Source organism: Ammodytes marinus (assembly GCF_949987685.1).
Source record: "Ammodytes marinus genome assembly, chromosome: 21".
Lineage (NCBI taxonomy): Eukaryota > Metazoa > Chordata > Actinopteri > Uranoscopiformes > Ammodytidae > Ammodytes > Ammodytes marinus.
This window is the reverse complement of record NC_137225.1, coordinates 10238604-10251333: the sequence shown is the minus strand read 5'-3', so window position 1 is coordinate 10251333 and position 12730 is coordinate 10238604. Positions and strand designations below refer to the sequence as shown.

Sequence of the window (12730 nt, the reverse complement as noted above, 5' to 3'; positions counted from 1 at the left end):
CTCTTTTCTCCCCCCAAAGAGAATCACTCTAGATGAATAACACTCGGCGTACCTTTCAAACTCCACTAATATCTTCTCAAAATTTCTCAGAGAGCGACTCACTGGAGAGGAAAAACTTCAAGTCAAGTCCTGAAACTCAGGTGGGAAAAAAATTTAAGAAACGATTCGTGCATTTTTTCTCAGTCTCTCTCTTTGCATATGAATGGAGAGATTAGATGTGTTCCTTTTTTAAACCCCTGTGACAGTATCAGTGTATTGTTTCACAGCTTCTCTTTTCCTCTCTCTGCCTCAGGAGCCCTTACGCCCGCTGGAGAAAAGAGCCTTAAACTTCCTTGTGAATGAGTTTTTATTAAAGAACGAATACAAACTCTCAGCCATCACCTTCTCTGATGAAAATGACGACCAGGTAAAGATTATTCTACCTGGTGCATGTTTAAAAGACATAATGACAAATGTCTGTTTTTTCCATGTATTTTTGCCCATTTCTTAATATTAAAGCTTCAGTCAGTGATTCTGGAGAATGCTTGTTGACAATCATTTTTTGTCAAAATCAGTGAATATCTCCTCAAGATCCGCTACCTGTCTGTACTGTGTGCGCGCTGAAAAAAAATCCAGTGTTAATACACAGCCTAGGCTATGTATACTGGTATGTAAACAAAGGAGCCCCACTGTATCTAGCAACATTGCTGTTAACAGAGCCTAGACTGTGTATTAACACTGGATTTTTTTTCAGCTGTACGGACAGGTAGCGGATCGTGAGCAATACCCACAGATTTTTGACAAACAGTGATTTTGACAACACGCGTTCTCCAAAATCACTGACCTCACCTTTTTAAAGGTCTCATATTATGCTAAATGCACTTTTTAAATGTGTTCTAACATATCCATGGGGCCACGGTGTGCCTAGAGACTGCCAAAATATAAAAAAAAATAACAATCTCTCCTTTTCTCACTCTCCCCCTTTCTGAAACCCCCACCCCTCCCCCCCAATTTACTCCAGTCAGAATTCTCGCCGGCTATGTCGTCACAGCCGGCACAGCCACATCCCCATATTTTCTATATATGTCCATGCTTCCGATGCTTCCCCCCCCCACATTAGTAACCAGAAATTTCCACCGTGCAGTAGTCTATGATAAAAAAAAAAAAAAAAAAAAAAAAGTCTATGATAACCCCACCCCCCCATTTCTTATTGGTCTACGGCCCGAGATCCCGTGGCCGAGATCCCATGAGATTCCACGAGATTTTCCCCTGGAAAATTTTCTGAGCGACAGCCATGTTGCTTTCCCCCTAAGCGACAAGAATGCCCATAGTAGCCTACAGCCTGAATGTTACATACACCAACACAGAATGCTTTTGCTCATACTCCACTAATTTATCTTATCCACAGCAGTCTATGCCTCGTTTTTAATAACACAACGGATAGGAAGCTACTTGTGGGTTTTTGCAAACAGTGAAACTGAAAGGAATGTTTTTATTGGTATTTTTGCCTGACTGGTGTATAGCTATTTAGCTTTGGGACAAGCATTCAGCTTTTGCTCATAAAAACATAATTCTATTACCCAAACCAGTCTGGAAATGCCTCGTTTTTAACAGGACAAAGGATTGTAACTTAATAGTGTGGAAGTGGAACTGATTTGTGCGGTACTTTTAGTTTATTTTATCGTCTGAGTCTTATTTTTAGCGTTAGCGCCCATGTAGCTTCTGATGTAGCACCAAGTTTTGCTCATAACACGCTGTTTATACTCCCCACAGCAGTTTGAAAATGACTCGTTTTTAATAGGACAAAGGATTGTAACTTAATAGTGTGGAAGTCAATTTTAAATATATTTTTTTCACTGATTTGTGTGGTACTTTTAGTTTATTTTATCGTCTGAGTCTTATTTTTAGCGTTAGCGCCCATGTAGCTTCTGATTTAGCACCAAGTTTTGCTCATAACACGCCGTTTATACTCCCCACAGCAGTCTGAAAATTACTCGTTTTTAACATGACAAAGGATGGGAAGATATTCCTGTAGAAATCAAGCTACTGTTTGAAGCTACTGTTTTCACTGGTTTTAATCATGTCAGGTCATGTCAAACTGTTCTCTTAGCCCGGAGCCTCTGGGTAACAACACTGTGTTCGCAGTCACGACTCACGCAGTGTCTCTCTAGTATCGCGAGAGCACGGCAGAGACGGTGGGAGAGCTCCATGGCCATATAAAGAAAGCCCGGCAGAGAGGTGGGAGGGGCCAGCCAGATCGCAGAAATACAGCTCATCCAGGACAATCAGGGTATAGAGGCTTGCTACAATAAATGATCCGAACGGGTTTTTCAGCAAACATCTAAAAAAATAAGTATTAGGGACTACTTGGACCATATAAAATTGACAGCAAAGTGCATAATATGTTACCTTTAAGTGTTTTTATTACCAAGTCAAAATATGCAGTATCAGACTTGTACACATGAGGGCTACCGGGCTAAGAGCAATGGTAGGGTCATGTGACCATAAATACATACAACAGCCTGGATCAGCTGTCTATTGTATAGGACACACTCCTACCCCTGACACATACTGTATACGTAAGTAGCCTATTGTTTTAACTTAGTTTTCTTTACTTGTTTCCAGGACTTTGAGTTATGGGATGATGTCGGCCTCAATATCCCCAAGCCCCCTGACCTGTTACAGCTGTACAGGAAGTGTGGTACCCCCCTCCCCTCTCCTCGGGACATGGTGGATGTGTCAGTAGGTGTGGACTTTGGAGACCTGCCAGGAAACTGCATCGCCCATGATCCTCCAAAGAAGCCTGACCTCTCGCAACAGGTCTGTGTGTGTGTTTTTTTCTAAGTGCAGTTCAGGTATGGTTGTAATCCATCAATGTGCAGTGAAACATTATTTGTTTCCTTTCATCCGTGATACATTGTAGGGCTTCACCTTAATGAGTCAGTCAGTCAGTCAGTCAGTCAGTCAGTCAGTCAGTCAGTCAGTCAGTCAGTCAGTCAGTCAGTCAGTCAGTCAGTCAGCCATATTGCTTTTGGCTTGCATCAAAAGCTTTGCGATCATAACAATCATTTTGCTATTTCTTTTTTTTAAGCTATTTAATTTCACATTTCAACTTATCCATTCAGGGCTAATTTCTTATGGCCATAACAATTGTGCAATGTGCAATTGGAATCTATAGGAAATAAAAATTATATATTAAGCAGAAGTGTAATAATTAGAATAAAATAAAACAAAATGCTAATACAAAATGTTTGATATTTCTAAGTTTACCCCTGAAGGTCAATTGCTTTGAGTCATCACAGTGGAGTCTGCCTACAGTACTACAATGACAATGATGAGATCAAAAACTTAATTGCCACCTCTACATTCATATTATTCATTTAAAAGGAATCAAATAAAAAAAAAGTGTCTACCCCTTTCAATAAAGTCTTGAGTTCTCGCCGACTAATTTTCGACCCACTGGAGAATTTCCCTTTAAGTAGCGGTTGTAATAACTTGTCTGTACAATCGTTCTGTCCCCTTATAGGCACAGACAGAAGTGGTCCAAGAGTTGGAGTACCAAATAGACCTCCTCAACAATGAGAAGCAGAGCCTAGCCGAGCAGATCAAGAAACTGCAGAGGTGGGCGCCACATCGCATGTTTGTGCTCATATACAAGTGAATCAGTGTGCATGTTATGAATCATATGACCACATTTAGTATGCTGTGATGCTGATTACACAGTTTGCTCTATTCATAGCGTTTATATGCGATTACAACAAGAATGTTTACCACAACTGCCAAGGGGAAAATGAGAAGCATCCATACAAATAAAAAAAATAAAAGTTTTCAGCACTTTGTTCCACTTTATGACCATGACTGTATCCAACGCAGGCCATGAGGTAAGACAAACTAAAATGGAAATTTCTCCCAAGCATCACAGCTGTGCGAAATTACAGAGGGGAAACTGTCTCTGATATGTTATTGGAAATGATTTTTTCCTTCAATGTGGAGTCTTTTAATTGCCACCATCACGATTCAGATGGATTTGCTTCATCACAATCCAAAATAGGTTGAGTTGTTTTTACAGAACTATTCCACCATTTATTTTGGATGGAAGATCTTATAGACTTAGTGCTTCTTCACTTATAAGAATTAGGTGTTGTTTTTTCTGACAGTGTCCTCCTCTTCTGTGCTTCTTTTTCCCCTATACCTCACAGTGAGATTCAGACACTAAAGAGGACCGTCTCCTCCCCACCTCCGTCCACACTAGACCTGGGCTTACACAACACATTCAACCCCTCCTCCACCAACAACACTTCCTCCACTGACCCTCTCGCTGTGGTATGTGTGCTCAGTTTGAATATGTCATCTGCAGTTATATGTCGCTTTTATACTAGTGATGTACAGTCTTAATTGTAGCAGCGTGTTATAAATAAAAAAGTGATTGAAAAGTGAACATTTATTTTAATTGTACTTAATAACTACGCATTTTGCAATAGTTTTGTGTTGTTCTAAAACTAATACATTAAGCTGAAGTATCTGAAATTGTGGTTAGTTAGCATGAATAGAAATGTTGTGAAAATGACCAATCGAGTTATTTTCTTGCATCTACCACCACCATACTATTTGGTGCCAGGAAAAAACCCTGCTAATTGCATGTTTTTTTTGTACGGAGGCCGGGACATTTGACCTATAAATGCGTAACTTGATCTACTTTTCCCCCTTTAGCCTCCTACAGACAATGGCCAGTATCTGGACATCCGGGGGGTTTCGGAGCCTGAAACTAAAGCGGACCCCTCCTCCACTCAGAACACTTCACAGCCCCACACACAGACACACAACAAGATTAAGAGTCGGCCTCCCGTCCACTTTGATCAACCCAACCGGTGAGTCCAAAATTCCGCCATACAGAAAACGTAGGAATGTAGATTAATCAATGTAAAACTTCCAAAAAGCACATATACTGTCAACTATGCTAAATAGTCTATATATGGTTCCTGCACAGAGAAGGTTTATATAGACACTACTAAAAATAACAATCAGTGTACTATTAAAACATTGTCCATTGGTGTGTCGATTTTGCCGTTAGGTATTTTAATTCAGGCGACAGAAAATGTACCTACCTGTTACAGCCACACTGCTGATATCAGTGAATGTATTACGTGTAACCACTAGATGGAGGTAGTTGTCAGTCTATGTACTGTAGCCACAGTGGACAGTACTACAGCACTTATTATGCGATTGGCTGCCCTCTGGTGTGTAAATGTCACTCCCTTCCTCAGGGCACATTGCAGTCTTGGTAGGAATCGAACGTTTGACATTTGGTCACATATAACAATTTCCTACCGCCATCCCACAGTCATATCTATTGTAGAATGTTTAGTGACAGTGTTTGGCAGTAACTTTTTACGCAGTAGTTATTTACTCAGTAACGAGTGGCGAAGGAATTTCCATTTTTTCGAAACAGTAAGAATATTAGAGTTACTACCGTGATTCAAGTTACGCTGCTTTACTGATGTGGTGTTTTTATACAAACACTAACCTCTGTTTATTAAACTGGAGAGGAGACTGGGGTTTGGCCATTATTTTGAGTTTGTCTCAGTCAAGGATGGAAGAAAAATAGAGGTACATTGTAAACTTTGTGTGAGCCACAAAGCGCTTTCAACCGTAACTTTTATTAATTCACAGCTTAGGCTCTGTAAACGGGCACGTTGCTAGTTACGATGGGCCCCCTTTGTTTACATACCATTTGTTTACATCACAGTTTACAGAGCCTAGGCTATACAGTATAAAGTCCAGATTTATTTTCAGTGTACACACATTACAGACAGGTAGCGGATCTCGAGGAGATATTTGCTGATTTTGACAAAAAGTGATTGTGACAACAAACGTTCTCCAGAATCACTGACTCCATCTTTAATGCCAAGTAATAAGTTAAGTAGTAGTATTACTTTTGAGACAAGTAAAGTTTAACGTATTACACTTTCTAAATACCTTTCCCAACACTGTGTAGCGCACCAACAACTAGTAGGGAATCATCCACTGTAAATACTGTATTTCTTATATTTCCTCATATATTTCCCATACTCCATCGAGCTATATATACAGTATATACTTTTTCATTCTACGGAAATAGCAGTGACATGGGAGAGTGACTGCTTTAAGCCTTGTGGCAGCCGGGTGGCCCAGTCCAGTCCTCAATCATGCAGCGGTCAGGGCAATCACCAGTGTTATTGTGCACAGATTAGGTGGTACACACTGAAGTGACTTTCTTTTTTTTTTTGTTCTCTTGTTGTTTGTGCTGTCGCAGGAAGCTATCCCCAGCCTTCCAGCAAGCCTTGCTGTCCTTCTGCAAAATGTGTTCCGACAGCCGCCTGGGAGCAGAGGTCCACACAACACACACACTCACACACACACACACACACACACACACACACTCACCCACACACACCCTTTCACGTCGACCCACAATTAGGGCTGGGTATCGAAGTTTGGCACCGACCGAAAGGCCTCGATACCATCCATTATCGAAATGTCAAGTGTCGAAAAATGTCTTGTCGTTCAACGTCAGTGAGCCAATAAGCAAGCAGCATGCTTTGATGTGCCAATATTGAAAAGTGCTGGTGATTGGCTGTGGTTGAGCTGCAGTGACTCAGGAGATAAGGGTCATCTGAAGGCAGTCACTATGATTTCAGCTTATTTCAAGTTTTATTTAGGGATATTTTGTAAAAATGCCAATGTGCTGAAAAATAACACTTAAGTCTTTTTTTTTACCATAATGTGTATTGCTATCAATATCGAAACATTTTGAACTATACCCAGCCCTACCTACAATCAGCACATTGTTGACAACATACCCACTATAATGTGTCTTGTTTCCAGGTGTCTCGCATAGCAGACAGTGAGGAGAGCGTGATGTTAATGCTGGGCCGCTGTCTCCCTCACATCGTCCCTAACGTGCTTCTAGCTAAACGAGAGGTAAGCCACCTTCTGCTGCCCACTATACCTCCTTGTCCAGCACTGTGTCCCAATCATTATTGTCATCATCACAGGCTTTTTATGTCTTTAGTATCCGATAGATACACACACAGCAGCCAGGCTAAGCAGGGTGGAAATTGTTGGGAGAGCTGTAAAGAACACAGTCATCTTCAGCTCACGGATTCCCAAAAATCTTTCTGAATGGGCAGTGAACCAATACCAAAGAGCCTTTAAGCATTTTTCGTGGTTAAAAAGGTCCTATGTGAAGCATAATTATTTGCCATTACGTTTAATTGCGATACCGTTTGCAAATTATTGTCAATATAAGAGATAGTTCATGCAATATTTGTTGTCAGTTCAGTTCCAATAAACCAGCTTCTGCATACATCCTAATAAAAAAAAAAAAAGTGGATGTGAGATCGCTAGTCAGATCTTATTTTTTTTTGTAGCTTTGCCGAAGGGGATAAACGTGCTCAAAAGTGTTTGTTTTTTTTTGCTTTTCTCGATTCACCCATTTCACCATCTGCTATTGTGAGGAACATTTAGTTGTGTTTGCTTTCAAAAGGACGCCACCCTCTCCTTGTTTTTTTCATTGCCACAAGGCATTCCCAAAAACTCAACTAACATGCAATGTAGCGTTATGCACTGTGCACAGGCTGCCAGTCCTCTTGACAGTGCTCTTAATTGGTGTAATTGCTGGTCTGTTTATGATAATCATCATAGGGATTTTTGAAACCTAATGTACTAAAGCTGCACTTAGCACCTTCATCCTTGTTGTCCTTGTTGCAGATTTGTCCTCTGCCAGCAAGCTGTATGAAATAAAAAGCTAATTTGCTGTGTTAAACATTGGCTTTGTTTAAAACCGGCTAATACCCAGCTGACTTGTGTCTATCTATTGAGTGAGAATTTCACCTTCTTTTTTACGATGGTGTTTTGTGTTCACCAAGTGTGATCATCATTGCTCCTGCGCTATTTTTGTCCCCCACTCACATGTTTTTTGGTCTCACTCATTCTCTCACTCTCATGCATGCCTCTCTTCTAGAGAATGGTTGCACATCTTTGCAAGGTGAGTCTTTCACGCACTCATCTGCATGGTTTTTTCACACAGACCTGTTGACCAAACTGTTGGTCTATATGTAATGCCTGGCTCCCAGTTGGCTACAACTGCTGACACACAGGGTCTGACTTGCTAGATTTTTATAAGAAATGCTATGACTGTCCTTTTGACGTCCTGCATTGTCATTAAAGAACATCTTAAAATGCAATGATGGCCTACAGTGTGCAGTTTCAGCCTTAGGTGAATTGTGTCTCTAAAACCCAGTGTATCTTTTAATTCTAAAATGTTCTGATTTGACTGTCTGTTTTATTTGCTCCTCTCACCTTATGTGCTTTTTTGAGATTCTTGAGTGATTTCATTTAATCTGATGATAACATCTTTCTAGCAAGATATTTGAAAATGGCGTTATGTTATATCTAGATGGCTAAATTAAACCGATTAAAAGTGTTCTCCTTTGTTTTGACAATTTGAAAGTTAATTTCTTCCGAGGAGTCAAGGGAAGGTGATTTACTTGTAGATTAGTAGGCATTAACACGCTATAACACCTTGCAGGCCGCAACGCAAGACACCTGCACAGGTGTTCTGTCTACACATAACTGCTTGCATGCAATTATTATTTTTTTTGTCTTTGTGTGTCCCTGTGTGTACAAACACTGTGCTTGAATTTCTGTTGAAACCTGAAAAGACACTACATGGGGTTGTTTGAAAAAGAGGTAAGTCTGGTTGGATTAGTTCACTGTCAGGCAGCTGCTTTGCATATCTCCATGGTTACAGCTTAATCAGCCACCACATTTCTGGAGAACTTTATCTCTTTGCAAGATCAAGATAAACAAACTGGGGGGAGAAGAAAAATAAGTAAAGTAAAACACAGCAGAACATTTGAGGCCTTGGGGTCCTTCTTGAGTGTTGTGGACTTTGCACTATGTCAGTTAGATTCACCAACCATGACGCTGCTTATATATACACACACACACACACACACACACACACACACACACACACACACACACAGCTGCTCACACTTCCATCTTGTAACGTGAGGCCCTCCAACCACCACAAGCCTGGCGGAGACACACCTTGTTGTTGTTTGAATGGGACACCCACTTAAGTGTTTGACTTGAAACGGTGGAGTGATGCATTGAAATGCTGCCTGCCACCTGGCTGTATTATCAGACTCTGTAAATCATTAAACATGTTTTTTGTTCCATATACTGGGCTGTACTGTAGCTTAATGTCATGTGCATTCTTTGTATGGCTCGACATTTCTCATATTTAATATTTTTCTTTCAGTGAAAATGATATGTGGTCATTTGCTGCAGCACTCATTTTTAACTCCATTTAATATACTGTAGGCTAATGTGTCTTAAGTTTTCCAAGGAAGTGGTATCACTATGAAGAGTAAATATTATGCCGTAATTATTGACTTCCCTTTTTTTTTGTACCGGCCAAATTAACTGTTACTTTAACGAACTTCTGCCAAGACAAAGAGCATTGACAGTTTGAGCAAGACAGTTACAAGACCAGAGATAATGAGTTAAGGTGGAACTCAAATGACAGACATCTACTGTTTGTTCCATGTTTTTGAACATACTGTTACAAAGACTTTTTAATGATCAATGCAATGTGCTAAAGCCTCTGGAAACCTGGTCTGAAATAGTGAAAAATCAATATACCATGTCAAAGTTGAATGTGGCAATAATATTTTACAAAAATAGGATTTGAATGAAAATACAATGTTTACAAATATTAATATTAAATATAACTCAGACCGTTTGACAGGACTGTGTGGGCGTGGCAGTATCAAACTGTCTCCATGGCAACAGACTGTCATTATTATAGAAAGTTCGGGCAGAGAACTGCCGTGATTGGTTCAAAAATACTTGTTGTGTCATAAAAACCAGAGCATAAAGTTTATCAAACGTAAATGACAATGTCTTTCATTTGGATTGATAAATATGCCTAGCTCTTTTCAGATGCTTACTATCATGCAACTATCTCCCCAAATTAGATTGTTCGAAGGAATTTGTGTATTTGGATTTTACAGGGGCTTTAAGGTGTGGATGTAGGCTATCGAAATTAAATTTAAATATCTATTTTTTTAAAGTGCTACATTTAGATGCCAGCTCTCACACATAGTGGTCCTATGACTGGTTTGTTCAGTAGCACTGCTCTTTGAAGTAAAGCATCAGGCCCCCTTTGGCCTCTGGGCCCTGGCGTCGTGCTGTCCACTGTACCTGCCCACAATGTTTACCCAGGACTGGTCAGATGTTTAACCTCCTGAAAGAGTCTTCACATCAGAAAACACAGAAATAGAGCAGGCCAGGGTCAGCGTGGCTTCTGGCTTTTTTTGCATGTGTGATGTTTATGAATTCCTTCATTTTGTTTTATCAGGCCAGTGCTGTTAAGTCTCCAAAAAATGTTTCTAGTGTAGAGACCTATGTTATTTTTTAGAGGCGTAAAGAGTATTGAGTGTGACAGTTAAATCTGGCTGGGTTCAGTTTAGATGTGTAGGTTTCTGCTGCGTTCTGACGCTTTGGACTGCTTTCACACACACACACTGGATTCGTCATGCAACCACTTAAAAATGACCCTCTGCTACTTAAATGCCATATTTTTGACTTTTTTTTTTCAAAGATTGCCAACATGGCACTGCCTTTTATAGGATTGATTGAGTGACTCATCGCAGCCTATCTTTACCCGAGTGTCCCCGTTGTCCAGTCCATCTGTCCGTCCAGCGTTGGGGTTTTGCTCGTTCTTCCAGCGCGCTTGGCAGGAAATATGCTATCTTACTGGAAAAAAAACAAGAGTTTCTTTGAAAAAAAACATACTCTCTGTGTGCACTCTCTAATTTGGGTGTGTGTGTGGTGGGAATTTAGGGCCTCGCCACAATTTGGCCATGGAGGCCCTCCATCAAGGGCAGCCGAGCTCTCTCTCTCTCTCTCTCTCTCCCCTCTCGACTGGAAAGGGCCGTAAACTCTGTGTGAACTCTGTCCATCTATGCAAGTGTGACTGAGTGTTTGCATGCACTGGTTAAGTTTCTACATTTCGTGACTTTTCATTTCAATGTGCGTACTTCAAAAGCCAAATGGGTCAAGGTATGACACCAACAAGGTATTGAAGGTAAGCATGTTTTCACCGGTGTTGAATTGACTCCTGTTGGTTTCAAAGTTTGTTTTACTTTGTTTCCCAGTGACTTTCCATCTTTTTCTCCTCTTTCTAATAAACACAACCTCCTTCTTTGGCTATTCCCCGTATTCAGTAGGCTCCCAGGCCTGCTTGAGTGCTGCCATCCTTTCCCTGTGTGTCTCCTTTTTGCGCAAAGAATGTAAACTGATGCTATCAAATCTGTCTTGTTTCTTTCTTATTGTTTCCCCCATCCAGGAGTTGATCCCACTCATCCTGTGCACCGCCTGCCTTCACCCAGAGCCTAAAGAGAGAGACCAGCTCCTGCACATCCTCTTTAACCTCATCAAGAGACCAGACGATGAGCAGAGGTCTGTTTGTTTGTTTGTTTGTTTGTTTGTTTGTTTGCGCCGACCGAACAATACGCATGCAGTTGAGACATCATTATTTAGCCCTTTGATGAGAAATTAGACAACATACTGTTTAATTCCTGAAATGTGTTCTCACATGTTTCTGTGTGTGTGTGTGTGTGTGTCTCTGTCTCTGTCTTTGTTTTTGTTTTTGTTTTTGTTTCCAAAGACAAATGATCCTGACGGGGTGTGTTGCGTTTGCGAGGCACGTGGGTCCCACGCGTGTGGAGGCTGAACTACTTCCTCAGTGCTGGGAACAGGTACAGTACACATACACACTGCAGGTGGAAACTGAATATGCTTTCACTGATTTACCGCTTGGGTAGTACAAGCCCGGCTTTGCATACTCCTGCCGAGTTGAGCTGTTTATCATATCATCACTTTGTAGGGTTTTTTTCCTAAGGCCATTCCTAAATCCATCTGTCTTTTCATATCTTATATATCTGCTCTATTTCAGTCCAAATACGCTTATTAACTGTATGTTATTTCATTAAGCCTTTTTCTCAATGCATATTTGACAATACTAACATCCGTTCTGCAAGATGTTTTTGTAATTTAGATTGGTGTCCCTGACATAAAAGCGATAGCAGGTTTTGTTTTTCATCGCTAACCGTGTCACCTGATGTAAGACGTTTACGGCAACAACAGCTGCCCTCAGTCTGGAGGCTGAGAAAAGACTTAATAGGGGTTTCCACAGGGTCAGCGTGTTGATCATACTGGAGTTGTTTCCATTCCACACGGTGGCTGCCCTCCAGTCGACTTCTCTCTCTCCTCCTTTCAACCCCTTGTCCTGTTTTTGCCTCTTTTTTTTTAAAATAATGTTTTTCTTCTTCGACAGATTAACCACAAATATCCAGAGAGGAGACTGTTGGTGGCAGAGTCCTGTGGAGCCTTAGCACCATACCTGCCTGTAAGAATATATTTTGCGGACAGAATCAATAAAAGATTTGACTTCAATATTGATAGATGAATAAAATGGAAATGAATGCTCTGGTTTCTACAGAAGGAGATCCGTAGCTCCTTGGTGTTGTCCATGCTGCAGCAGATGCTGGCCGAGGATAAGGCAGACATGGTCAGAGAGGCTGTGGTCAAGAGCCTGGCTATAATCATGGGTTACATAGATGACCCTGACAAGTACTCCCAGGTATGTGTTTCCACTTGCTGAGGAAATCTATACATGGATTATATATTATACACTGAA

General features: G+C 40.8%; 1 protein-coding gene across 4 annotated transcripts in view; it reads left to right on the top strand.

Annotated features, from left to right (window-relative positions):
- The window catches only part of relch (RAB11 binding and LisH domain, coiled-coil and HEAT repeat containing), a 37409-nt gene that overhangs the window by 9378 nt on the left and 15301 nt on the right, over nucleotides 1-12730 (top strand). For all 4 annotated transcript variants that reach the window (XR_013845432.1, XM_080050477.1, XM_080050476.1 and 1 more), the window contains exons 4-15: nucleotides 91-140; nucleotides 293-406; nucleotides 2605-2799; nucleotides 3506-3600; nucleotides 4179-4302; nucleotides 4690-4847; nucleotides 6272-6347; nucleotides 6844-6939; nucleotides 11378-11490; nucleotides 11699-11789; nucleotides 12368-12439; nucleotides 12533-12673. Coding sequence is in view for 3 of the 4 variants with exons in the window: in XM_080050477.1 (XP_079906603.1) it covers nucleotides 91-140; nucleotides 293-406; nucleotides 2605-2799; nucleotides 3506-3600; nucleotides 4179-4302; nucleotides 4690-4847; nucleotides 6272-6347; nucleotides 6844-6939; nucleotides 11378-11490; nucleotides 11699-11789; nucleotides 12368-12439; nucleotides 12533-12673 (1325 nt within the window). In the remaining variant the exon portion in view is untranslated. The remainder of the gene's footprint in view (nucleotides 1-90; nucleotides 141-292; nucleotides 407-2604; nucleotides 2800-3505; nucleotides 3601-4178; nucleotides 4303-4689; nucleotides 4848-6271; nucleotides 6348-6843; nucleotides 6940-11377; nucleotides 11491-11698; nucleotides 11790-12367; nucleotides 12440-12532; nucleotides 12674-12730) is intronic.